This window comes from Protopterus annectens, chromosome 5.part1 (assembly GCF_019279795.1).
Source record: "Protopterus annectens isolate FY-2018-M chromosome 5.part1, PAN1.0, whole genome shotgun sequence".
In the NCBI taxonomy this organism is placed as follows: domain Eukaryota; kingdom Metazoa; phylum Chordata; order Ceratodontiformes; family Protopteridae; genus Protopterus; species Protopterus annectens.
Window position 1 is genome coordinate 523,203,329 of NC_056736.1, and position 26,426 is coordinate 523,229,754.

At 41.3% G+C, this 26,426-nt stretch overlaps 1 protein-coding gene across 1 annotated transcript in view; it reads right to left on the bottom strand.

Annotated features, from left to right (window-relative positions):
• The window catches only part of CFAP44 (cilia and flagella associated protein 44), a 1,689,287-nt gene that overhangs the window by 1,289,170 nt on the left and 373,691 nt on the right, over positions 1-26,426 (bottom strand). Inside the window, exon 8 of the mRNA XM_044073142.1 lies at positions 19,560-19,755. Coding sequence (XP_043929077.1) covers positions 19,560-19,755 — 196 coding nt within the window. The remainder of the gene's footprint in view (positions 1-19,559; positions 19,756-26,426) is intronic.

A 26,426-nucleotide genomic window follows, 5' to 3' on the forward strand; every position in this document is an offset into this window, starting at 1 on the left:
AAGAGGATTACCTCAAGCCTTAAAATTTAAAGGTCAGAAGTAGATAGAAACTAGAGGGAGGGCTTGCTCATACATATAGATGTTTTTAACAGTGAGTCCTTATCAAATGACTGTTAAAAGGACTGCAGCTGAGCTTGGCCAAGAGACTGTCAGCAGTCCATACTATACAGCCTAATGCAGGAGTATCTAAAAAAAAAAAAAAGATATTGAATTTTTACTTGATTTTTCTAAAGGCTTTATATTGATGGATTATGTAATTTACCTTCGGATTAATACTTGAAAATACAATTGAGGAGCCCCCCCCCCTCAGCTACAGGAAACAAGATGGTGGGAATAAATTGGATCACCTGCAAAAAAACAAACAAAAAAGAATTGTAATTACAGCAGAATGGGGACTCTACCTTCAGGCTTTTCATGTGACTTAATGAGAAGATACCACACAGTAAGGACTGAACAACTTTAGAGCTGGTTATATTAAATATACATGCACAGTAGGCAAAGCCCTCTGTATGGTGGGGGTGCAGGTTGGGTTTGCTCTCTACATAAAATATTTATGTGGTTTTGAGCCTGCTGAACAGACAGGGCTGAATTTATTTGGTTTCAATGGAAATGGACTTAGACATACTACCACCTTAGAATCTTATACCAAAAGTGCAGCATGGATTTTTTGTTTCAGGAACATACCCATTTTGCACCCCCTACTCCTTCCTGGCTCCTTCCCTTCCTCCAGCCTCAACTCCCAGCAGTAAAGCCTGTCATTTGGTAATAAAAGCTTATCTGAAACACTCTCTGTAATTCTCCAACTGAAGGTGTGACATAGTGGTGGTGGGGGCCCTGAATGGAACTGTGACATTCTGTATTACAACTTACTGCAAGAGCAGAAGTAATATACCATATTTTTAAATAATTTGAAAAACAAATATTTGGCACTGTAGCACTTTTTTGACTGGAGATGTGACATTCAGCTTTGCATTTTATAAGATGAAACAGACATTGTTTACATAGCTCTATTCTGTGGTAATAAAATGCTACTTTGAAGTATCAAAAGTATACAATATTGACTGAAACTATGACATAGGAATCCTGATCAGAGCTGAGAATTATCGTACACTGTTAAAAAAAAAAAAAACATTGTTAGCAACAAAGTGCTATTGTTGAGGAGGTGTAACATAATTCATAACTTGAGGTGTAACATAATTCATAACTTGGGTTCATAGGCAATTGGTCTGCAGACCATTTCAAGTTTAGCCAGAAAACCTTATTCAAAATTTTCCTCTAGCCTCAAGGAGGGCAAAACAAGATAGACAGAGAGAATTTGAGGCTATCCTTCCAGTTATCTAGGTTTATCTTGAAGGTGGCAAGAGTGTTACTCTCCTTGACATGCAGCAGAAGCTTCTCGAGATACAGCTTTTTAAAATGTCTACAGATTCAAATATTTAACACTGCACTGTTGAATTAAGGGGAAAATAATGGGACACACACTGTTGGCAAAAGTACACTAGTTTGCACTGAACAAGCGTTCATAGGATCATAGGAAGTTACTAGGCTATTGGCCGCGAGGCCCTTACAAGCCTAGCTAGGAATTTAGCCCATGTTCCAACAAGTCAGCTTGTGATGCCACTTTCCAGTGGGGATGCAGGTGGAATCCCAGGGGGTGTATTTTCTGCTCCCCATCCAGTTATCCAAGTTGTGCTTAAAAATAGTTAATAAGGTACTCTGCTTGACGTTGAGAAGGAGTCTTTTCCACAAAAAAGGGAATCTCTGGGACACAAATATGTCCCGCCAACAAGTCCTATTGATGTCACAGACCGGGTTGAGGTCACGGATGCTGGTTACTCGAGTAGAGCTTGACCTGTGGATATGCAACAGTCCCATCAAGGTGGGGTCTGAGATTGCTTTGTATGCCAGACAGAGGTCACCTCTGAGGAGTCTGTATGAGACCGAGTAGAGGGACAGGACCTTTAGCCTGTGTAAGGTAGACGTTTGAGGCCTTGGATCTTGCTGGTGAGGAACCTCTGTGGTCTCTCTAGCTGCTGCATGTGCTTTGTGAGGTACATGCCGAAAGGGGCACTGAACTCAATAATGGATCTTATAAGGGAAGAATACAGGGATGTTATGACCATCTTGTCCCTGAATGAGATACCTTTACTAATGAGGTGGACCATGTAGAATGCTTTAAGTACAATGGAGGCAATATGGTGGACAAAAGTCAGTTTGCTATCAACCTGGTTGTCCATGTCCCTCATGACTGACTGCGTGCTTAGGACCTTGTTATTAATGTGATAACTTGCGGATACATCATTCTCCCCAAAGGGATGATGATGCATTTTTTGGCATTCAGTTTGAGGCCATGTTTCTGGCACCAGTCATTTGTTTGGGTGAGACTCTCTTGGACGATGTCCACATCACTAGGGGAATTGATGACAACACCCAGCTTGCAGTCTTCTGCAAACTTGATCAGCTATAGCCCACTGGTTTTGGCCTGCACCTCAGAAAAGTATATCCCAAACAGAGGCCCCAGTACCAATCCCTGGGGTACACCGCTCACTATGAGTCTCCTACTTGGTTTGCTACCCATCTGGTAACATATGGATTAATGCCTAGTTGAAATAGTTTATCTATTATACCCGAGTGTGGAATAGTATCGAAGGCTTTGACCAGGTCACGGCAGGCAGTGTGCACAGTCTTCCCCGCGTCCATGGCTTTTGTGACTGTTTCAAAGAAGTCAACCAAATTTAACAGGCATGACCCCCCCTTGATGAAACCAAACTATGTGGGATCGAGTGTTTGAAAGTTGCCAATGTCCTTATTAATGAGGTCCATGATAATCCATTCCATGGCCTTGCAGATCAGGTTAGTTAGGCTGATGGGTCTATAAATTCCTGGATTGGTGGAAAGTCCACCTTTATGCAAAGGGATGACAGTGGCTGTCCTCCACTTGGCTGGGATGAAGTCGGTAATCAGGCTTTGGTTGAATAGGGTGCCTAATGGTGCTGTAAGTTCCTGCCTGAGTTCATGTAGGATGCAGCATGAGATGTTATCGGGTCCCATGGAGGCTGTATTTTTTATCTTTGAGAGGGCAGTGATGACTTGCTCCCTAGAAATAAGGGGAGGGGGTAGGTGCTGGGGATGTCCTTATTTATTGATAGGAGGGACAGAGGGGTGAAGGTTTCACTGAACCTGCCTGCCAGCAGGTTGGCTATATCTATGGTGTTTGTGTATGTTTGTGTATCCTTGACCACCAGTTCTGAGCAGATCTGGGTGCTTCCTTGGGACATATGTGAAGAAGGCCTTATGATGGTCTTTAGTAGATGTAGCCAGTGTGGGCTCATAGTTTTCTTTGGAGAATTTCACTAGTGCTCTTATCTGCTTGTTCAGGCTAAGGACAGATTGCTTTCAATTAGGCACCTGCTCCTTCTTGGACCCGGACAGCAATTTTTTCCTTTTTTTATAGAGTTTATTTATTGCAGATGTCCACCAGACAGGTTTACTCTTCCTTGCGGAGGATAAGTTCATCCTGTCGGGTATTCCTGATTCCATGCAGCTATATAAATGCTCGTATAGTACTTTGGTGTAGGTTTGGATATATGTGCCAGTTCCTATGGCGGGGGAGGGGGCTGTGAAGTTGTTTATACCTTCCCTCAGGTGGTTGTAAGCAGCTTTAGAGAAGTTTTTTGTTTGACCCCAGCTATGAGGGGGTCGGGGGGAGATGGTGACTTCAAAAGTGACCACTTTGTGGTTGGATCTTACCAAGGAGGACGACATTGTAGGGATGCTGCAGTAGTTACTCATGTTGGTTAATACCAAGTCCAAGATATTTTCACCTCTTGTGGGGGTGTCGACTAGCTGGTCCAAGGCATATGCATTAACAAAATCAAGGAATCTCTGGGCATTTGTGTTGTGGCATGAGTATTTTTTCCAGTCTATGGCTGAATAGTTAAACTCGCCCAGGATCAGGGTAAAAGGTTGAAACTTGATAGATTTGAAGAGGGCCAGATAGGTGGAGTGGGCATCTTGAGTCAAAGTTGGGGGCCTGTAGCTAGCTATGATTTCAATAAGAGTCTTGTCAATTGTTAACTGCACCTGGAGTGTCTCCTGTGTGCCATGCTGTTTGACCAGACTGGAGGTGTGTATGTCTTTTATATATACTGCAACTCCACCTCCTTTTTCTTTGCTGCCCACGGTTTGGGGTCTGAATGTATGACATTATGCGTAACCTTGTATCGCTGGGGTGCTCTCCGCAGCTTTGAACCAGGCTTCTGTGACTGCACAAACGTCAGCATCTTCCAGGGTTAAGAAAGCTTGCAATAAGTGCAGCTCCATGTTTAGACTTGGAGCATTTAACAGCATAACCTTTAATTTACATTTTGATGAAATTTTTATGTTGGTAGTTTTGACCTCATGGCATTGCCTAAAAAGGCACTATGGGGGAGGCAAGAGACTTTCCCAGGAGCCTGAAGTCAAGGGAGAGAGATACAGGTTATCTCTGGCAAAGCATCATGGTTTGTCAGTCATGTCATCCCTGGCACGCCAACATGGACTATGACAGTCATAACAGTACCTGTTGAGAGACTTGAGTGCATGGGTGATGTGACGGATTCTGGCACCTGACAAACCACAAACTGTGACTTTCTCTTTATCCAGCCTGGTGAGGGGCACATCTGTGCGTCTCACAATGGAGTCTCCTATGACTAATATGTTGGGTTTATGCTTAGGCCTTAGTGGCTGTGAGACACAAGTGTGTAGACTATGTATAGTGTGTGATGTGGTGGGCAGTGGAATTCCTGTGGCTTTTTCCCTCTGAGGTCTCTTTTGTTTGAGTATGTTTTTGTTGAGGACCTCCACATGTGTGGGTGTGCGTTGTGTAGGTGTGGGTGGTGTTTGAGGTATGGTGTTTGTGTTGACAATCTTCTCAGTGCCAGATATACTGGCTTGTGGGGGAGAAAGCAATGACTCTAAGTTCTTGATGTAACTGCATCTCTCACAAATTGTGTTCCTAGGAGGTAGCAGTAGAGGGTTGTCCATGTAGATGAAGCAGTTGCTACATTGTCTCAGGATGCCCATATCAACCAGACTGCCAGGAGAAAACATTGGAAATTGTCCATCCATATTTGTCAGAAACTGAGGGACAGTGGCCAGAGAGAGCTAAGAGGGTAAAGGGTGGAAGGTCTAAGAGTAGTACTACTAGGTGATCACACAAGTACTACTAAAGGAAAATTTGTAGCTGGAATACCTCAAAAAAGGGTTAAAAAAACATGAAGCTGCAGCTTTCGATGCAGCAAACCTGTAGCCAGACTATGCTACTCAATTTAGGGGTTAAGAACACAGTAAAACTCACAAAGTACAGATTAACCACTTATATTATAGTATGAAAAAATAGGGTTAAACAGTAATAAAGTGCAGTTAAACAGTAATGAATTGCAGTAAATAGCAATTAAATATAGTTAAACAGTAATGAAATGCAGTTAATCAGTAAATTGCTTTAAAATATTGCAATTGTGATAAATTAGCTCACAATCACAACAGTAAAAAAGCAGCTCAAATAACGCAGCAATTCACTAAAATACTGTCATCAATTTAATAAGGCTACTGACAAGCAGTAACAAATGCCGCAAACTAAATGCAGTTGAACTCCTAAGCACAAAAAGGAGACAAAGATCAGAAAAGAGGCAAGGACTGAATTCACTAATTCTAAAATAAAACATTTGCACAGTTTAAACAGATATGCAGCAAATAATGTTTTAGTTAATCATAAGAGCAGAAAACAGTTGAAAATAAGCACTTATATTATGCAGTCTCACAGCAGAGCAATGGCAGAAGGTCTAACTCACTGCACCTTTGAGCAAACAAGTACAAACTGGTTTAAACACTGGCTATTTAAGGCAGAGAAACAGGAACCAGCCAAATTATCCAATCAAAAAATCGCAGCCCTGTAGTAATAACTCTAGTTAGATCAGAACAGACTGAATCCTCCTCCCACGAAGAAACAGCTAGGACCCTCTAGACAAAAGATTTTACTACAAGCTCAAAAGGTCACAAACAGTAATAGATATTCAGCTTTTTGCTAGTGTTTTTCAAGTACAGTAACAAGTAAAATTAACAAAACAGAGAAAAAAGGAGACAGATTAGAACAGAGGTAAGGATTGAATTCACTAAGTCTAAAAAACAGTTGCACAGTTTAAAGAGATATGCGGCAAATAATGTTTTAATCGGAAGTGCAGAAAACAGTTATTTATTTATTTCCAGTTTGATGACCGGGGAGTTCCACTGGGTTCAGGGAGCCCGTTTTCAGTGGAGACCAGGGGAGAACACAGTAACAATAAGTAACAAAGTAAATATTACACAGTAAAACCTAGTAAGGTACAATCAAAAATAACAGTAGAACATGCATTACATGTATACTTTTATACTAGAATAGGGAAAAGTTGAACTGAGGATTAGTTGCAGTGATGTGCATGGTTATACATAATTGTAATACATTTGGATGTAGTTATTCATTTGAATGTAGTTATAAACTCACATTTGTAAATAAAATTTGCATTGGGGGGGGTGAGTAAAAGTGGAAAGTATATTATTTAAAAAGTATAGAATTGAGACAAGACAGTTAAGAACTAGAAAAGGTGGGGTGGAAAAATCGCCAACTAGGATGTGAGATGTGGAAGTTTTTTAGTTAAGTAGCATCAAACATTATGAGTTGCTAGTAGAGGGAATCACCACCAGAAAATGGAAAGGGGGATAGTTTGAAAACGATATTACAATATATACATTTAAGATATAGATGCTACATTATGTTATATTTGGAGTGAGGCTACTGTTTTAGGTAATCAGTATGGAGAACATTAGCTTGTAGGAGATACATTAGCAGGCTAGGTGGGTTGTGTGCAATTACAATTCCATTTTTGGGTGAGGTGAGAATGGAGTTGAGTTTTGAAGTTTTCAAAGTTTTCTGACGTTGTAAGAGAGGGAGGGAGGGAATTCCATTTTCTTCTTCTTCTTCTTTCGGCTGCTCCCATTAGGGGTCGCCACAGCAGATCAACTGTCTCCATTTCTTCCTGTCCTCTGCATCATGCTCTGTCACACCAACCACCTGCATGTCCTCTCTCACCACATCCATAAACCTTATCTTAGGCCTTCTTCTTTTCCTGTTACCTGGCAGCTTCATCCTTAGCATCTTTTTCCCAATATACTCTGCATCCCTCCTCAGCACATGTCCAAACCAACGTAATCTTGCCTCTCTGGCTTTGTCTCCAAACCTTCCAACCTGGGCTGACCCTCAAATATACTTAATTCCTAATCCTGTCTATCCTCGTCACACCCAGTGCAAATCTTATCTTCAACTCTGCCACGTCAAGCTCTGACTCCTGCCTTTTTGTCAATTCCACTGTCTCCAACCCATATAACATAGATGGTCTCACTACCCTATTGTAGACCTTCCCTTTCAATCTTACTGGTACTCGCCTGTCACAAATCACTCCTGACACTCTTCTCCACCCACTCCATCCTGCCTGTACTCTCTTCTTCACCACTCTTCCACACTCCCCATTACTCTGAACTGTTGATCCCAAGTACTTCCACTCATCCACCTTTGCCACCTCTACTCCTGCATCCTCACCATTCCTCTATCCTCCCTCTCATTCACACACATACATTCTGTCTTAGTCCTGCTGACCTTCATTCCTCTTCTATCTAGAGCACATCTCCAACTCTCCAGGGTCTCCTCCACCTGTTCCCTACTCTCACTACAGATCACAATGTCATCTGCAAACATCATAGTCCATGGGGACTCTGTCTGATCTCGTCTGTCAACCTGTACATCAACATTGCAAATAAGAAAGGGCTCAGAGCTGATCCTTGATGTAATCCCACCTCCACCTTAAACGCATCTGTCAATCCCACCGCAGACCTCACCGCTGTCACACTACCCTCGTACATATCCTGTACCACTCTTACATACTTCTCTGACACTCCCGACTTCCTCATACAATACCACAACTCCTCTCTAGGCACCCTGTCATATGCTTTCTCTAAATCCACAAAGACACAGTGCAACTCCTTCTAACCTTCTCTGTACTTCTCCATCAACACTCAGAGAAAACATCGCATCTGTAGTGCTCTTTCCTAGCATGAAGCCATACTGCTGATCACTAATCATCACCTGCCTTCTTAACCTAGCTTCCATTTTCTTGCTAGGGAAAATGATAGAAGAAGTTGACCAGCGGGACAGTTTGGTTTGTATACAGAGAATAAGTTTTGATGGGCAGATCGTAGATTTCTGTGAGGGGTGTATGATGGTAAGATGTTAGTTAGTGCTGGGCATCAAGTGGGTTTAAAGATTAATTTGTGTGCTGTAGTGAGAGTTGGAGGTAGTTAAGGTAGTTGAGAAGTTCTAGCCAATCTAGCTGGTGGAGAGATGTACAGTGGTGGGAGGAGTATTTGAATTTAGTGGCAAATTTAGAGATTTTGTTGTAACAGCTTTCCAGTTTGGAATAGATAGAGGAGGATACATTAGTTAGAAGAGGAGCACCATACAGAAGTGATAGTAGTAAGTAGGTAGTGGCAAGTGTTTTGTCTTGTAGAAGGAGAGAGAAAGTGGGAGCTTCTGTTTAGCATTCCAAGTTTCTGATGCGTTTTTTAATATTTAGCTGGATATGAGTATCGAATTTCAGGTGTTCATCAATGGTAACCCCTAGAAATTTAGCAGAGGGAACAACCTCTATGGAGGAGTTAGCAAGGCTGATAATTTTGAAAGAGTTTTTGTTGAGAGTGATGGATTTAGAGGGGGATAAAAGTAGGATGGTAGATTTGTTGGCATTTAGAGAGAGGTGGTTTTGATGCATCCAGTTCTCGGTAGTTGAGAAGGTGATTTGAGTTATTGTCTAGAGCTCTGGGAGGTCAGAAGCAGAGCAGACTAGAGTTGAGTCATCTGTGTATTGTACTATCTTAGTGTTTGGAATGGCTGATTGGAAATCATTAATGAATATATTAAAGGGCATTGGGCCTAGTATGGATCCTTGGGGTACCCCGGTTGGGGTGGGAAGGAAGGCTGAAGTGCCAGTTTGCCACTTCACTGCCTGAGATCTGTCAGAGAGATAGCTACTAAACCAGGTTAGGGTATTTTGAGAGAGGTTAAGGTTAGAAAGGTGTTTCAGGAGGTGGGACTGGGAGACGGTGTCAAATGCCTTGGAGAGATCAAGAAGGACAGTAGATACAATTTCTCCAGAGTCACAGGCATGATTTACTATGTCTAGGTATGAGAGAAGAGCGGTTATTGTACTATGGCCAGGATGGAAACCATGCTGTGTAGGGGTTAACAGTTGATTATTGGTGAGGAAAAGCATGAGTTGGAGGTGGATGCATTTTTCAAGAATTTTTGAGATTGGTAAGAGAATGGCTATAGGTCGGAAATTTGAGATGTTATTATTTTTGCCACCTTTGTGGAGGGGGTAGTATAAAGGCAGAACAACACAGTTTGGGAAGATAAGATTCCTATATGGATCTATTAATGAGGATGCTGATAGGGATTGCGATACCCATCAGCTGCTAGTTTTAGGAACAGTGAGGAGATGTTGTCAGGGGCGTTGGAGCATGGCTTAAGTTTGGAGAGAAGTTTTTTTTTATGTATGAGGTGGAGATGGGCTTGAGTTGAAATGTAGGAGGATTGCTGGGGGTAGAAGGTTTGGTAGAGGTTAGGGAAGAGGGTTTGAGGGAAGGGGTCTTGGTGAGTTCTGCTATAGAGTTGGTAAAGAAGGAACTGAATAGAGTGGCTATTTCTGGGTCAGTTTTGCTGGTATCAGGGAAAGGATTTAGTTTGGTCCCTGGGTTTAGAAGAGATTTGATGGAGTTCCAGAATTGGTTAGGGTTTTTGGAATGATTAGTCTGCAGTTTAGTATAGTAGGATTTTTTATCTTTTATAATCTGTTTTTTGGCTAGGTTGCGGAGTTGCTTATATTTCAGGAGGGTGTCAGGGTCTTTATTGTGGTGGTAAAGTTTCCAGGTTTTGTCTCTTTGTTGCATAAGTGTTTTAGTATCTTTAGTTAGCCATGGGGCAGAGTTGGGTTTTATACGTTTTGTTCTTGGTGGAGCTTGGGAGTTCAGGGTATTTAAGAAGGTTGAGTTAAAGAAGTCTACGGCCTTGTCTAGAGGAAAAGTTTTTAGGCTGTCCCAGTTTGTTTGTTTGAGGGAGCTGGAAAAAGTTCTGGGGTTAAAGTTTGTGAGGTTTTGCGTCTGGATGTACTGGTGTTTGTGAGGAATGGAGGGGGTTGCTCTACGGATGAAGGCTGGGATGTGGTCGCTCATGGAGTCTGGCAGGATGCCTGTGTGTAGGACTTTATTTGGGTGGGAGACTAGCATCCAGTCAAGGGTGGAGCCTCAGAGGTTGTTTTTATTGGGTCTGGTAATGTCATTTGTGAGTTGTGTGAAGTTATACAGATTGATAGAGATGGAGGGAGTTTTGGAATTCATTTTGTTCCAGTCAATGTTCACATCCCCTGATATATATGTGTCAAGTGTAATATTGGCTGAGGCCCATATTAGTAGAAGTATTAGAAGTATTAATATTATTAGAAGTATTTCTTCTAGTGCATTAGTGTTGTTACCAGGGGGGGATGTAGAGGGCCATGATGCAAATGTTTTTGTGGTCATTCATTTTGAGTATTCCTATGACTAGTTTGGCATTATTGAACTGGGGAATGGGGTTTGGGTAGGGAGTGATGGAGAGTAGACTAGAGTAAATTAAGGCTACTCCACCTCCTTTCTTATTTTGGCAGTCATATCTAAGTGCTTGAAACCCAGGGGGTAGGATATGAGAGTCAGGAATATGGGGTTTTAGCCATGTTTCAGAGACTGCTACTATATCTGGTAAAGTAAGGTGTAGCCAAGCCTGGAAGTGGGATATTTTGTTTCTCAAACTTTGGGTGTTAATAGTAAGTAGTTTGAGGTATCTATTGGTAGTAGTATGGGATGCGTTTGAGGGAGTGTGGTTGGTGCTACTCTGTGGTCCTGTATTCGGGTGTATGCCTCCTGATAAGTAGAGTTTGGCAAAGGAAAATGTGAGTAGGAGCTTGGGTGTGCTCCTTGAGTTTTGTGGGGAAAGCAATATTGCTTTAGGTGTGTTGTGTTTCAATGAGGGGGATGTAATCTTTGGTTTGTAGAAGTAGAGTGGGCTTGTTTGAATAAGAGAGGAGGATATGGTGTGAAAGTGGGATTCTATAGGGTGAAGGTGGGAGTTGGTAGTAGAGGTGGGGGATGGGAAAGAGGGGTAGAGTTTGGAAGAGGAATAAGAGGTTGCATGGAATAAAGGGATTAAAAGTAGTAAGAAGATAAAGGGGCTGTGAAGGGTTAGTGGAAGTGGAGAGAGCATGGTTAATTAGGGAGTTATGAGTAGGTAGTATGGTGGAAGTGGGTATGTGAGAGATTAAGAGGGAGGGGTATAGCTAAGTTTAAGGGGTGTGTTGGATCAGGCTGGGGAGTGGTTGGATAATTAGTGGCAGATGGGAAGGGGAGTGGATGACTGGAAGTAGAGAGTGGACTGGATGAGAAAGAAGGGGGTGGAGAGTGGGGGGGGACTGGGGGCAGGGTGGGGAGCGGAGTGAGCCCACAGGGTGAACGGAGCGGGTTAGAGCAAAGAAGACTTGGCTGGCAGCAGAAATCAATCAGTGAAGCAGAGAGCAGTGCTCAAGGTAAGGGGGCACTGGGTCACAATGTATCCAAGGTAGAAATGTATCCAAGGTAGAAGGAAGCAGAAAAAACACACAGGGGATTGGAGCTTAACAGGAAAGTGGAGGTTGTTAGGGGAGAGAGCTGTGCTTACTAGGGGAGAGGAGTAATTGGTAGTGAGTAAAATCTGCCATCTAGTGGCCAAACAGTGTAGTTCAGAGGTAAAGGCACAAACACTCCGGGTGGTGGAATTGAGCCTAGAGAGCTTGCTGGAGATGGTAGGCTGCTAACAGGCACACGCCGAGTCAAATAACAACCATAATAGAATAAAATGATTTACACTTTTAGGGTACATACAATAAGGGATTACAATTATTTACACATATAGGGTACATACAAGCTAGACATAGTCCTTGATCTATAATCGACTCTCCAGCCGACACAAGCATCCTCCAAAAGGGCCTCATAGAAACAGACAACTGGTGCCAGAGCCATGGCCTCAAGCTAAATGCCAAAAAGTGTATAGTCACCCCCTTTGGCAAAAACAAAGTGCCTACAAATTACCACATAGGTGGTAATCCATTAAGTACGGAAGAAGTAATTAGGGACCTGGGGACCCAAGTTGATAGCGATCTCTCATTTGACAACCACGTGGCCAAAGTGGTTAGAAAAACATTTTATATAGCCCACCTAATCATGAAGGGATTCACATCTAGATCAGTGGAGGTCATCGTGCCTCTTTACTCATCCCTCATCAGGCCCCTAATTGAGTACAATGCCCCTTTTGGGATGTACCTTACCAGACACCTGCAGCAACTGGAAAGACCCCAAAAGTACCTCACCAAGAGGATCAAAGGGCTCAAACAGATGCCATATGCTGCCCGGTTAAAGAAACTCCAGCTCTACTCAGTGGCATACCGCCTGCTCAGAGGCGATCTGTGCCTGACGTATAAAGCCATGTCCAACCTGGAATTAATGGACATACTGCACCTCAGAAAATCCAAATCCCATCGAGCTACGTGCTCGAGAGACTTGAACCTCAACACTGAAATAAATAGGACATGCTGGAGGGACAGATTCATAACCCAGAGGCTCCCTTCACTTTGGAATAAAATCCCAGTCCAGGTTAGGCAGAGTCCCTCATTGACTCTTTTCAAGAGGAATCTTGATGAGTGGATGGGGGATCATAGGTTTACCCCGGGTATCACTTCTGTGTCACTGTTAGACAGAGGCACAGTATACTAACCTCGAAAAAGGGCATAGCAAAATTAATTTTAAAATGGGTGGTGAAAGCCAAACACACTCTGGCTAGGCTTATAAATGCCCTAGGGCAGATAGCCTAGTATGAACCTATGAAGGGTGGCAGTATAGTAGCAGGAGGCACTACTGGGTCCCCTTGGTAGTTCTTTCAAAAGTCACAGGTGGATCCCTCAGGATAGGATGCCAGGGTACTATGTGGAACAGAGTGGGTGCTGAGTTGTAGTTATTGAGATCTGTAGAAGGAATAATAGCAAGTTATAGATAGGAGTGTAACAAGGCATTCAGTAACCTGGAAAATAAAACAGTTAGAAATGTTAGAGATAGTAGTAAGGAAACTAGGGGGGAGAGGAGAGATGGTATGTGTAACCAGGAACAAGAGAGTAAAAGGGGAAATAGATATAAAGACCAAAGGTACAATTCAGTGTAAATGCACATTAAAACATTCCATTAAGCAGTATTTCAACAGTTCCAACCTAGGTAGGGAAGTACAGAGCAATAAGAGTCCACGTCAAAGCAGACAGGTAAGAACAGCCACCCTGCACTTTGGAGTCTGCAAATATTATTAAACAACTTGAACAGGAGTCCAATACAAAGGCAAATACTGCTGAAAACAGAGAAACAGCAGATGGAGCACATTTAGCACTACTACAATATGCTGCAGTTACATCTAAACACATACAGTAGGGTGGCAATTACATACAGAACGCAAACAGTCATATACGATCAACTGCTGGTAAGACACTTTCATTGGCAGCAGAAATTAAGCATACAGCATACAGCAAAAAGCCGTTGCGGTAGTGGAGTGGATAAACACTCACGGGGAACCAGAACCAGTGTGTCTGGACTGCGGATAGCACTGGGGTTGGAAATCTTAGCTGGAGATACTAAAAAAATGAAGCCTAAGGCATATTGTACTTGGCGAAACGCCTCTAATATAGCGGAGCTAAGTAACGCTCACAAAGAACTAGGTACAGTCTGCTTGGGCTACAAACAACAGCTAAAACAACAAAAAAGCCGTTGTGATAACGGAGCATGTAAACGCCCACAGGGGACCAGAAACAGTGTGTCTGGGCTCCGGATAGCATGACAGTTAGGAAGTCTTAGTTGGGGATACTAAAAGATAAAGCCTGAGGCGTATTGTACTTGGATGAATACCTCAACTATAGCGGAGCTAAGCAACGCTCACACAGAACTAGGTACAGTCTACTACAAACAACAGCTAAAACAACAGCAAAAAGCTGCTATGATACCGGATCATGTAAACACCCACAGGGAACCAGAAACAGTGTATCTGGACTTCAGGTAGCATGGGAGTTGGTAGTCTTAGCTGGGGATACTAAAAGATAAAGCCTAAGGTGTATTGTACTTGGCTAAATGCTTCTACAATAGTGGAGCTAATTAACGCTCACAGAGAACCATGTACAGTATGCTTGGACTACAGATAACAGCACAAAGCATGCAGCCTAAGCATTAGGCATAATCATTAAGCACTTAGTTGCAAAGGTAGCGGAGCTTGCGAATACAATTTACAGATGGTGCGGAATTAGGGAACCAGATACTGTGTACTTGGATTACTGATAACAGAGGCTGTGATGATTAGCTGGGGGTAGCAGCAGAAAAGTCAAAATTAAGCTATAAAGGCTTGAAATGCCATTTCTAGGTCTACAGAGCCTGCAAGAATGAAACCACTGTAGATCATTAAATACTTGTTCTTATGATCACTTAATCATTCTAGCTACAGAGCATACAGTCATAGCAGCACCAGACCAGACAATATCATTAGTACATATAACAAGAAGTAGAATTAACTTAACAGAAAGCACTCACCTGTGTGCGGACGCCAGCAGCTTACAGCAGGAGCAGGAGTGGAAGGGGCCAGGTGATATTTAAAAATGGTGCCACGTATCTATATGGTTTTAGCAGATAACAAGGAGGGGGTGGGACAAGGGAAAAGGAAGAGACTGACAGAAGAAGAGTAACAGGAGGGGGGAAGGATGAGGTAGGTAAGAGGGTGAGAGAGGTGACCTGAAAAAGAGGGGAGGGAAGTAGCAGCACAGTGAAAAATGGAGACAGACCAAGGAGTAGAACAGGGGGAAAATGGGACAGACAGAGAGTCAGAGTATGGCAATGAAGACTTGGCTGGCGGAAGAAATCAATCAGTGAAGCAGAAACCATTGCTCAAGGTAAGGGGGCACTGGGTCACAATGTATCCAAGGTAGAAATGTATCCATGGTAGAAGGAAGCAGAAAAAACACACAGGGGATTGGAGTTTAACAGGAAAGTGGAGGTTGTTAGGGGAGAGAGCTGTGCTTACTAGGGGAGAGGAGTAATTGGTAGTGAGTAAAAACTGCCACCTAGTGGCCAAACAGTGCAGTTCAGAGATGAAGGCACAAGAACTCCAGGTGGTGGGATGGAGCCTAGAGAGCTTGGGGGGACATGGTAGGCTGCTAGCATGCACATGCTGAGTCAAATAATAGCCACAAGGGATTCAAATTATTTACACTTTTAGGGTACATATAATAAGGGGTTACAATTATTTACACATATAGGAAACATGCAAGCTAGACGTAGTCCTTGAGGGGTGGCAGTATAGTCACAGGAGGCACTACTGGGTCCCCTTGGTAGTTCTTTCAAGAGTCTTAGGTGGATCCCTCAGGATAGGATGCCAGGGTACTATGTTGAACAGAGTGGGTGTTGAGATGTAGTTATTGGGGTAAGCTAGACGTAGTCCTTGAGGGGTGGCAGTATAGTCGCACGAGGCACTACTGTGTCCCCTTGGTAGTTCTTTCAAGAGTCTTAGGTGGATCCCTCAGAACAGGATGCCAGGGTACTATGTGCAACAGAGTGGGTGTTGAGATGTAGTTATTGGGATCTTTCAACTGTCCCCGATTTTGACTCATATCTTTTCTTCAGAAAATGTATATTAATTCACTTTTTCTTATTCTGTAAATGTTTCATGTTAATAGTACTACTATTTTAAAAGTATCCCTGACTGTTCACGATTATTTCTGGATTTGTCCCTGATTCTGACGAGAGTTGTCCCTTATTAGTTCAACGCTATGGCTGAGATCTGTCCCTTATTAGTTGAGCGCTAGTCTCACAGCAGAGCAATGGCAGAAGGCCTTACTCATTGCAGCTTTGAGCAAACATTCTAATATGCCTAATTTTCAGGGACAAGAACTTGACTGGCGCTATGACATTTTGCACTGCACAGCTCTTTATAGTAACAGAGAAGCAACATAGTCAACTAAAAATAATCACTTGGAACACACACTGTTATCAAAAGAGCAATTCTGGAGTTATGCTAGGACATAAAGCATGACTGTCTGTGGAGACCAGAGTTTAACACTGCAATTAATCTTAGCAGGCTGAGAAGTAAAATCACTGTACTGTTGAATTAAAAGATAATAGACATTCATGTTATTAGAAACATAGGATTCTATTCTAAGAAAGCGTCTTATGTACTGAAAAACATACATTCATAAAATACTAGGATATGCATGCAGAAATGAGAGCAATGTGGAAGAAAGATATGCAGACAGTTTCAAAAGTAGTAGGAGCAACAGGACTAATTAAAAAGAATTTGCAGTGATACTTAAATATGGTATTAATCCATATAACCCTGAACTGCAGGAGGAGGCAATTCTGGATACATTTCAGGTGCCGAGAAGTGTGCCCTTGGCTGACATCGTAGACTGAAGCAATATTAATTTCATTAACTCTCATTGTAACCTGAACTAGGAATGAGGTCCTTTCCCATCACATTTAGGGAAATTAAAAAAATAGAAAACCCTATTCTGGCATGCCTGATGATGGGGACTAGATTGGAGACCCTGACAGCAACTATGCCATTTCACAGTACACATTAGAGCAATGCAGAAATAACTGAGGAGAGATCTCCAGTTGTATGTTGGCAATATCTAGCAACTCATCTTTCTTTCACTCTGCACTGCAGCAAGAGAAACAGTATGAGGACTTGATCTGGAAAACGGAAAAGGGGAAGTTTAAAAAAAAGTTCTTAAACACAAGCAAAGAGTAGATTTTATGCCACTGGCCTCTCGCTAAGGCAGCAGCCCCTTCCATCCCACCCTTCCTATGGCTCTGTTCCATACTATACAAGCTATAACAGTTCATTAACTTCCTAGTCCTCCTGGATCCCCACCGTAAGGGATCTGAAAAGAACAATGTTGTATTTCTTTATACATTTCTGAAGCACTAAAATGAATACAAGAAACTATGTTTTTTAGCTATGATTTATGGCAAAATTATCTGCTAAACTACAGAGCTAAAACACAAGAACCATTTGTTCTACAAAATCTGCTCACTTTCTGAGGTTACTATGACCTGTTACTTACAAGGTACAATATATTTTTAAAATGTAAGACAGTTTTTGTCTTTGGACCACCACCACAAGTGGTGTCCCACAGGGCTCGGTCCTTGGCCCCCTATTGTTCGGCATCTACTTCTCAGAAGTACAGGCCAACATAGAGGACTTTACGACAAAGTTTGCAGACGACTGCAAACTGGGCGCCATAGTGGAAAGTGCATCGGACACGGATATCCTTCAGAAGGGACTCACGGAAACAGATAGCTGGTGCCAGAGCCATGGCCTGAAGTTAAACGCCAAAAAATGTATAGTCATACCTCTTCGCTGGGAAAACATGGTAACCCTCCAAGCTACCATATAGGTGGCAATCCAATTAACCAAGCACAGAAGAGGTTATCAGGGACCTGGGGGACCTTAGGTTGACAGTGGTTTTCTTTGAGACACTCACGTTGCTAAAGTGGTTAGAAAGACCTTCACATTGCCCACCTGATCATGAAGGGATTCACATCCAGATCTAGTGAGGTTTCATTGTTCCCTGTACTCTTCACTTATCAGACCAATGATCGAGTACAATGCCCCATTCGGGATGTGGTATTTCTCACCCGACATCTGCAGCAACTGGAGAGACCCCAAAAGTTCCTCACCAAAAGGATAAGTGGGAACTCCAAAAATCTGTCATATGCCGCCAGATTGAAGAAACTCCAGCTCCTATTCAGTCGCATACCGCCCTGCTCAGAGGTGACATGTGCCTTATTATACAAGGCCATGTCCAACCCGAATTAATGGACATGCTCCACCTCAAAAAATCCAAATCCACCAAAACCACTAGAGCAAGCGACTTAAACCTTAGCACAGATATATAAATAGGGACGTGCTGGAGGGATGATTTGTCACCTGATTCTCCCTATTAGTTGAGCTATGGCTGAGATTTGACCCTTTTAGTTGAGCTAGTCTCACAGCAGAGCAATGGCGAAGGCTCATTGCAGCTTTGAGCAAACATTCTAATATGGCTATGACATTTTGCACTGCACAGCTCTTTATAGTAATAGAGAAGCAACATAGTCAACTAAAACTAATCACATGGAACACACACTGTTATCAAAAGAGCAATTCTGGAGTTTTGCTAGGACATAAAGCATGACTGTCTATGGAGACCAAAGTTTAACACTGCACTTAATCTTAGCAGGCTGAGAAGTAACATCACTGTACTGTTGAATTATGTTATTAGAAACATAGGATTCTATTCTAAGAAAGCGTCTTATGTACTGAAAAACATACATTCATAGAATGCTAGGATTTGCATGCAGAAATGAGAGCAATGTGGAAGGAAGATATGCAGACAGTTCCAAAAGTAGTAGGAGCAACAGGGCCAATTAAAAAGAATTTGCAGTGATACTTAAATATGGTATTAATCCATATAACCCTGAATTGCAGGAATTAACTCTCATTGTAACCTGAACTAGGAATGAGGTCCTTTCCCATCACATTTAGGGAAATTAAAAATAGAAAACCCTATTCTGACGTGTCTGATGATGGGGACTGGATTGGAGACCCTGCCATTTCATAGTACACATTAGAGCAATGCAGAAATAACTGAGGAGGGATCTCCGCAACTCATCTTCTTTCACTCTGCACAGCAAGAGAAACAGTATGAGGACTTGATCTGGAAAAGCGGAAAAGGGAAGTTTAAAAAAGTTCTTAAACACAAGCAATGGCTCTGTTCCATACTATACAAGCTATAACAGTTCATTAACTTCCTAGTCCTCCTGGATCCCACAAGTAAGGGATCTGAAATGAACAATGTTGTATTTCTTTATACATTTCTGAAGCACTAAAATGAATACAAGAAACTATGTTTTTTAGCTATGCCTTATGGCAAAATTGTCTGCTAAACTACAGAGCTAAAACACAAGAACCATTTATTTGTTCTACAAAAGTACAATATATTTTTAAAATGTAAGACAGTTTTTGTCTCTGGAAAGATGCTCCAACCAGGTAGCACCATGTTGGAAAAAGTACTTCCTTACACACTCTTAATTCTAATATCTTTCAGATTTATGTGGCATCCTTTACTCTTGACCATCACAGAAGAATAAGAGATGCAGTCACTGAATTAATAATTAGTGTGTATGTGTATGTGTATGTGTATGTGTGTGTGTGTGTGTGTGTGTGTGTGTGTGTGTGTGTGTGTGTGTGTGTGTGTGTGTGTGTGTGTGTGTGTGGGTGCTCATGCATGCACCACCTGTGTATGTGTATATTACATATTTATCACCTCAAACACCAATAGTCAAGTTAATTACATTTGACAAAAGGATACATCATTTGAAGCAGATTTGATGGTATTCCAGATTCTGCAGAAACAAATGGTTTGGAACATAGATCCTCATAATTATAATAAAAATCCTCAGGGATTTTTCTCTTGATTTCCTTTTCTGCATGTCTTTCCTCCTCCCCTTCCTCTTCACTCTCCATCCCTGAATGTTTCTCTGCTCCAGTCTGTGGCTGTTCAGTACCTAGAAAGACATAGTGCATGCACAGTCATTTAAGATTACATCTGAATGGTCTCCAACAATCAATGTCATATTTTAATCAGAGCAGAATATATACAAATTCTTGTAAAGCAATAACAAAATAAAAAGCTATCACGTGTATATGAGTCTTGCATATCAATAATTTTATTTACTACATTAAACAATCCATATTCAACAGAGCAGAATTTTCTTTTTATATTCAATAGTAAATGGGTAGCCCATTTTGGCTCATTTTTCAGTCACAGTTTACTTACTGGAAACAGAGCATATAATAGGGAAAAAAATAAAAGATAATTTGCTTACTTACGTCTTTAATTTTGCTGGCCATGTCAGCCCCAATAAACTCATTCCCTCCAGTAGAGCTCTTTTGAGTGTGTACCTTTAACTCCCAGTGGGTATGGCTTCAGCCTTTAAAAAAATGACGTTATCACCTTACAGTTCTAACAAATACTTATCGACACAGGTCATATATCAATACAATTGTGTTTGCCATCATATATGCTTTAAGATAAAATATTCTAATACCTTGTGTGTAGCATAGTTTTGGAATTATTAATGCAAATATGAACAGGCAATATTCGACTCCTATAGGAGCAGTAGGATGTAACCGCAGAAACGCCTGGAGATGTCACTCGGCTGTAATGTGCCTATTTTCAGTGCAGATGTAGACTGCATTTATAATGATGCAGAAATTTAGCCAGGACACTTCACAGATTCCCTTACCTGCCAGAAATTTAAGTTGCCTATTAGCATTTTTTATGATGATTACTTTCTTCTAACTAAAAAATATTAAGCTTGTTTTTTTATGACATGGGTGCAGGGAAAACAGAATTAGAAAGCGTAAATTGGAAATAGATGGAGATAAATGTTGAGGAAGAGGAGATAAACATAAATATGGTCAGTTATAATTCATGAGTACTAAATTCATTTTTGGTGAATTACTTTTGGAGATAATTGATGGCCTTTCCTGTCTCTGGCATAGCTTTCAACTGTCACTCGTTTTGCATACATCCCTGATTTTTGCTTCATGTTTCTAAAACTTTTCATTTTCTGGTAAATCACAGAAAATTACAGTCCATCAATAATGCCAGACATTAAGGGTTTCCTGTTATGGAAGCCCATGAGATATATGCAAATTACTACTTAAGGACTTCAGCAGGCGGTTTTAAGGTAATACATAGTGAAGACTCTAGCTTGGCTGGGTCTTTCTTGTAGTCTTTTACTAAATGGTTTGTGTGTGTGAGACCTTTTTATCCTTTGTTTTACATATTAGAGTATCATGATTTTTATTCTTCAGAAAATGTATGCTGAATCAAAAGCTGCTGTTGTATTACATTTCTAAGTGAATTATGGTAATATGCAAACTAGTCCCTAGTTTTATGCTTTTGTCTTCAGTTTATTTGGGGCTTTGTTCCCGATTCTTCAGCAAAGAAATTGGGAGCTATAACCCTTGGTCAATTATAACATTGAATTATATATTTATCTTCTTATTTCCTATTTGCTCACCAGGTATGCAGACTGGTCCATTGACATTTTTCAGCCATGACCCTTTCTCAACAAGCAGGAATACACATATAATATAAAATACATAATAAGTATTGATTTGGATGCAGAATACAATGTCCAAGTGCTAGTGTATTAGCAACAAACATGCATTATCAACAAGTACAAATATACTGGCAAAAAATGTGAGTTATAAACAAGTGCTACGTATATATATACCAATGGGAAACATCACACAATATTTAGATACAATGATTTTAATATGTGCAGTACTCATAACTTGAATTGTAACCTGGTATTCACCACTGGATGAGATGTCAGCTAATGGAGTATATATTCCCAGTGTGAAACTCCTAGATCATTATTTTGCATAAAACAATCACTGGGGCTGTGGTTTCTATATGTGCATCATCAGTGTCTCAGTTTTATACTATTTATATTTTCTCCATAGGCATGTGAACAAAGAGTTAGTATTTGTAAATAAGGGGGGTAAGGGGTTTACCCCTAACATGGAAGTGAAAGGGGGTATGCCCTTCTGTAAAAAAAAAAAAAAAATGTTTTTTGTGTTTAGTCTATTTCATTTTTTGTCTTTATGTGCTTTTCTCTCCCCTCTGCTGACCATGAAGCCTCTGTAATCAAATTTGAGCCCATTCATTCCATAGCAGTGAGGAATTCCAGGATCTGCTAAGGCAGGAGTCATCCAGAGGGGGCATAACTCAGGCAGACATTAGGGAACTTGTGCTCACCTTAGCATCCTAGCAATGACAGAATTTGTGTGAGTCCCTAACCTGGACAGGCTGCCCACATAACTACACTGGCTCAAAAATGCTTTCCCTCATGTTAGTAAATTTACTTGTGTACTCATTTATAAGGGCTACCACAAGTTGACAGCTTGGTGAATCAAAAGTCTACTCCTAGGACACCCACTTACAATATTGACCTCCTCTAAGGGATTATGACTACGTCCTGCTTTGCCTTCCCAACCCCCTACCCCGAGGATGGGATGCCCATCCTTTTCTACCAGCTCTGTCAATCGACAGAGATGTCAATCAAATTCAAGGCACCTGAACTGCAGTCATTGCTGTATCTCTCTATTCCACTAAAGATGACCTTTTTATATTTAGTTTGCCAAGATGAAACTCTGATTTGTTTCAGACAGTAGAAGTTTTGACCTGGTAAGACTTGAACAAAAGTTATGCACTTACCAAAATGATAGATCCATGTTGTCCAATTTAAATCCGGTTTAACATGTGGGTTGTTGCATCTGACCAAATCTAACCTTGGCACCGATTTTGAAGCTTCTTGGAACCAGGGATATGACTCCTCCCCTACCCATAATTCCCTCCAATCTACCTTAGTACCTCAGATTGAGTTTACCCCAAATAAAACATAATTTATACCAATGATACTATATTCAAAGTTAAACACTAGGAAATAGGTAATAAGCAGGACTGGAAGGCAGTCTATTAGGACTGCTGACAGACCGGGTACAAGTGAGAACTACCTGATCACCAGAAGCCCATCTGTGTCACTTTGGAAGGGGGCAGGAGAGATGGAGATTGAAACTGATGAAAATCAGACAACATGGATTTATCTTAATGGTAAGTACATAACTCTTATATCCAGTGTTGTCTGTTTTCATCCAATTGAACATGTGGGAGACATTCCCAAGCTATTTTACTTAGGCGGTGTCGGGACATTCCTGAGAATGCTGGAATGAAAAGAAGAGCATGATCTGAATTATACATGCAGTTTATAATAAGATACAAACGTGTGAACTGCCAACCAAATCGCTGCAGCACAAATATCACTAGGTTGTCTACTTGCAAAGACTGTTGATGTGGCTATCACCCTTGTGGAGTGAACTTTACGTTTAGATTATAAGGGCAAGCCCTTTTATTAGAGACAAAAGAAAGGCAGTCCGAGAACCATCTTGAAAGAGTAGCCTTAGCAATAGCTTTCTCTAATTATTGGCCTTCAGAAGGCAACAAACAACTGACCAGACCTTCTAAATTGTTTAATCATGTGAAGGTAGAACCTAAGTCAGCAATGAATGTCCAGCATATGTAGACTTTTATTCACCATTGATTTCAGAATTTGGGGAAAAATAGTGGTAGATTTACTGACTGATTTAAGTTTGTTTCTGATGACACATTAGGAAGTATGTGGTAGTCCTCAAGGAGACTCTATCTTTCAGGATTACCAGATAATGAGGTTTTTAGAAAAGAGCCTGTAACTCTTAAATCCATCTGGCTGACATAACAGCCACCAGAAAGATTGTTTTCCAAGAGAGGAACTTCAAATCTACTGATGCTGCTGGTTCAAATGAAAGCTGATTTAATGTTTGTAGCAGGACAGTAATATCCCACAGAGGTACATGATCTCCGATTGGTTGTAGGGGACATTTTCCTCTGAAAAAGGCTTTAGATACTCTTAAGGAATTGTCATTTTGCCCTATGTGGAAATCTGAGATTGTGTCCATTTTGATAGTGTAATAACTAGAGCCACTGTGGAAAAGTTCAGACAAGAATTCTAATATGGAAGGAATGGAAGAAGAAAAGGGGTCTGATCCTTCTTACACAGCACAAAAGGAAAATCTATTGCATTTGCTAGGGTACACCTTTTTTGTATATTGTTTTTCAGATAATGAAATGACCTGAACAACTGAAGCTGGAGCCTGGCATCTCTGGCTAAGATTAGAAATGGAGGAACCAAGCAGTGAATTTCCTGAATCTCTAGTCCAGAGGAGGCAATCCAGATGGGTGAGTTAATACATTTGGATATTGATCAATCATACATCCATGGGGGATGTACTAGTAGAGACCGCAGGAAGGGAAAACGTTTGTCTGGGCCAGAAAGGAGCAATGAGGATCACTCTGGCCTTGCACTTTCTTGCTTTCTGGATAAAATTGATCATTAAAGACAATATGGAAAAGCATAAAGGAGACCTGGGGGCCATCTGTGGACCAGAGCAACTCTCAATGATGGTCCCTGCTGAGGGAACCGAGCAAATTAACTGCTGCACTTGTTGTTTGGATAGGATGTAAAGAGGTCGCAGCAAGGCTGGCCTCAGAGACGAAAGGTCAAGGTTATCAATGCTGGACTGAGGGACTAACTTATGAGACATGAGGATAGTTCTGCTCAGTCTGTCTGTTAATACATTATATTTCCTGGCTATATATGTGTTGCTATCAGAAAACAGAGTGAAGACACTGCCCACTGCCAAACTCTCATCGTCTCTCAACAAAGGGGATAAGAGCAGGTTCCTCCCTGTTTGTTGATGTACCAGACACCTGCCATGTTGTCTGTCTGTATGGACATCACACTCTTGGACAGAGCATCTTGGAATGCCTGTAATGCTAAGAGGACTGTCCTCACCTCCAAGATACTGATGTGAAGATTGGCCGCTAGATATGACCAAGTACCTTGGACGATCCTCTCTTCAAAATGTCCCCCCACCCTAGAAGGAAGGCATCTGTGGTTACTACAGCCACAGATGCATCCATATGGAATGGCTATCCTTTACCAATGAAGGAGATTTTATCCACCAGGTGATGTTTTTCTATAGATATGAGTGATGTGACGTTTTGTGTGCAGTGGATGAATGCTTTGAGACCACTGTAGAGAGAGTCCATTGTGGTATTCGCATGTGAAATCTGGCTAGTAGAATCATTAAAACTGTGGATGCCATCAGACCTAAAAGCTGGAGAATCAAGCTTGCTGGAAGAAAAGGGTGATGAAATACCTGTGCAGCTGTGAGATGTAGAGACAGATAGTACTCTGGAGTGGGGAAGACTGGTGATCTGTATTACTAAGTCCAGGTGGCATCTGATGAAAAAGTTACTTCAGTGCAAATATGACAGAAAAAATAAACAACAGTGCGGGTCAAAGGGGACAGTCTCTCTGGGTTTAAAGTGCTAGGGGGCATGATCAGATGATCCTGATCATTAAGTACATACCAGTTCTTCAATGCCCATTGCTAACCTGAAACACTGTAGAGCTTAGTATGGGGTAGAAAACTGCAGCAGCTGCTTGCAACAGGTGTAGCAAGTAGTCAGTTATAGTTTAAAATAAGAAAATAAAATTTAAGAGCTTTTTTTTATTTTGGAGGAATATGTGATTGTGATTACCAACACTGTAATATGGAAAAACATCTGTAATGTTTTTAATGTTTTTTTTCCCTGGAATGTAATAAAGTTAAAGGTTTTTGGAAAATAAACGTTTTCTGAAATGAAGGATATTAATTTAAATATTATTTGTCATGGGAAATAAGGTAATATGTAAAAAAAGACAAAATAGCTAGATTAGCACATTTTTGACTCCCTGCATCTATCTGCTATTGCCATTGCCTCTCCTCGATCACTGGGTCTACTGAATCCAACTAGCCACCGCTAAACTAACTATAACCATTGTTCGTGGTCAGTGAGGTGACTAAGGCACATAGGGCAGTGTCATACTGATGACAAGCAGTGCTTTTGCCTAACCAGCTATCCAGTAACACCTTCTGGGTGGCGGTGTGCAATGATCGTCAGTGCTGTATCAACCATCACTTCTGCAAGGGGCTGACATCAGCAGGACTGCTCTCTCACCAACAGTTAATGCTGCTCAGGTGTCTCCCCAGTCTCTTGCAAGGAAATCAATTGCATGAATGTGTTCTGAATGTGCATGCCCCACCTGGGATGAGAAAGCCCATCCTTCCTCTGTACCATCAAACACCCCAGCCACTATTCAAACTTGCATGCCTAGGTTTCATCAGATCTTTATCCATATACATAATGGGCGCAGGGCAGAACAGACAGATCTGACTTTTTATGGAAGATTTCATTAGGTTATACTGTGTAGCAAGAAGTGAAACATAAAATATGACATTGGTCAATATCTAAAATGTTTAGAAGGAAAGTGTAATGACTGCAAACTGTAATTAACATTCTTCCTTCATATGTTCTATTGTGATTTTTATTTTCAAAATATGCATTTTAAATTTTAACTAAATACACTGTTAATATTTTCAATTGGTGACACAGGATCTTTTACATCCACCTGAACTACCACAAACTCAGGCAGATGGGAGGATACAGTACACAGTGGATAGCACTGACACCTCACAGGAAGATGTTCTCCAGTTCAGTTCTTGACTGGGGTGCCTTCAC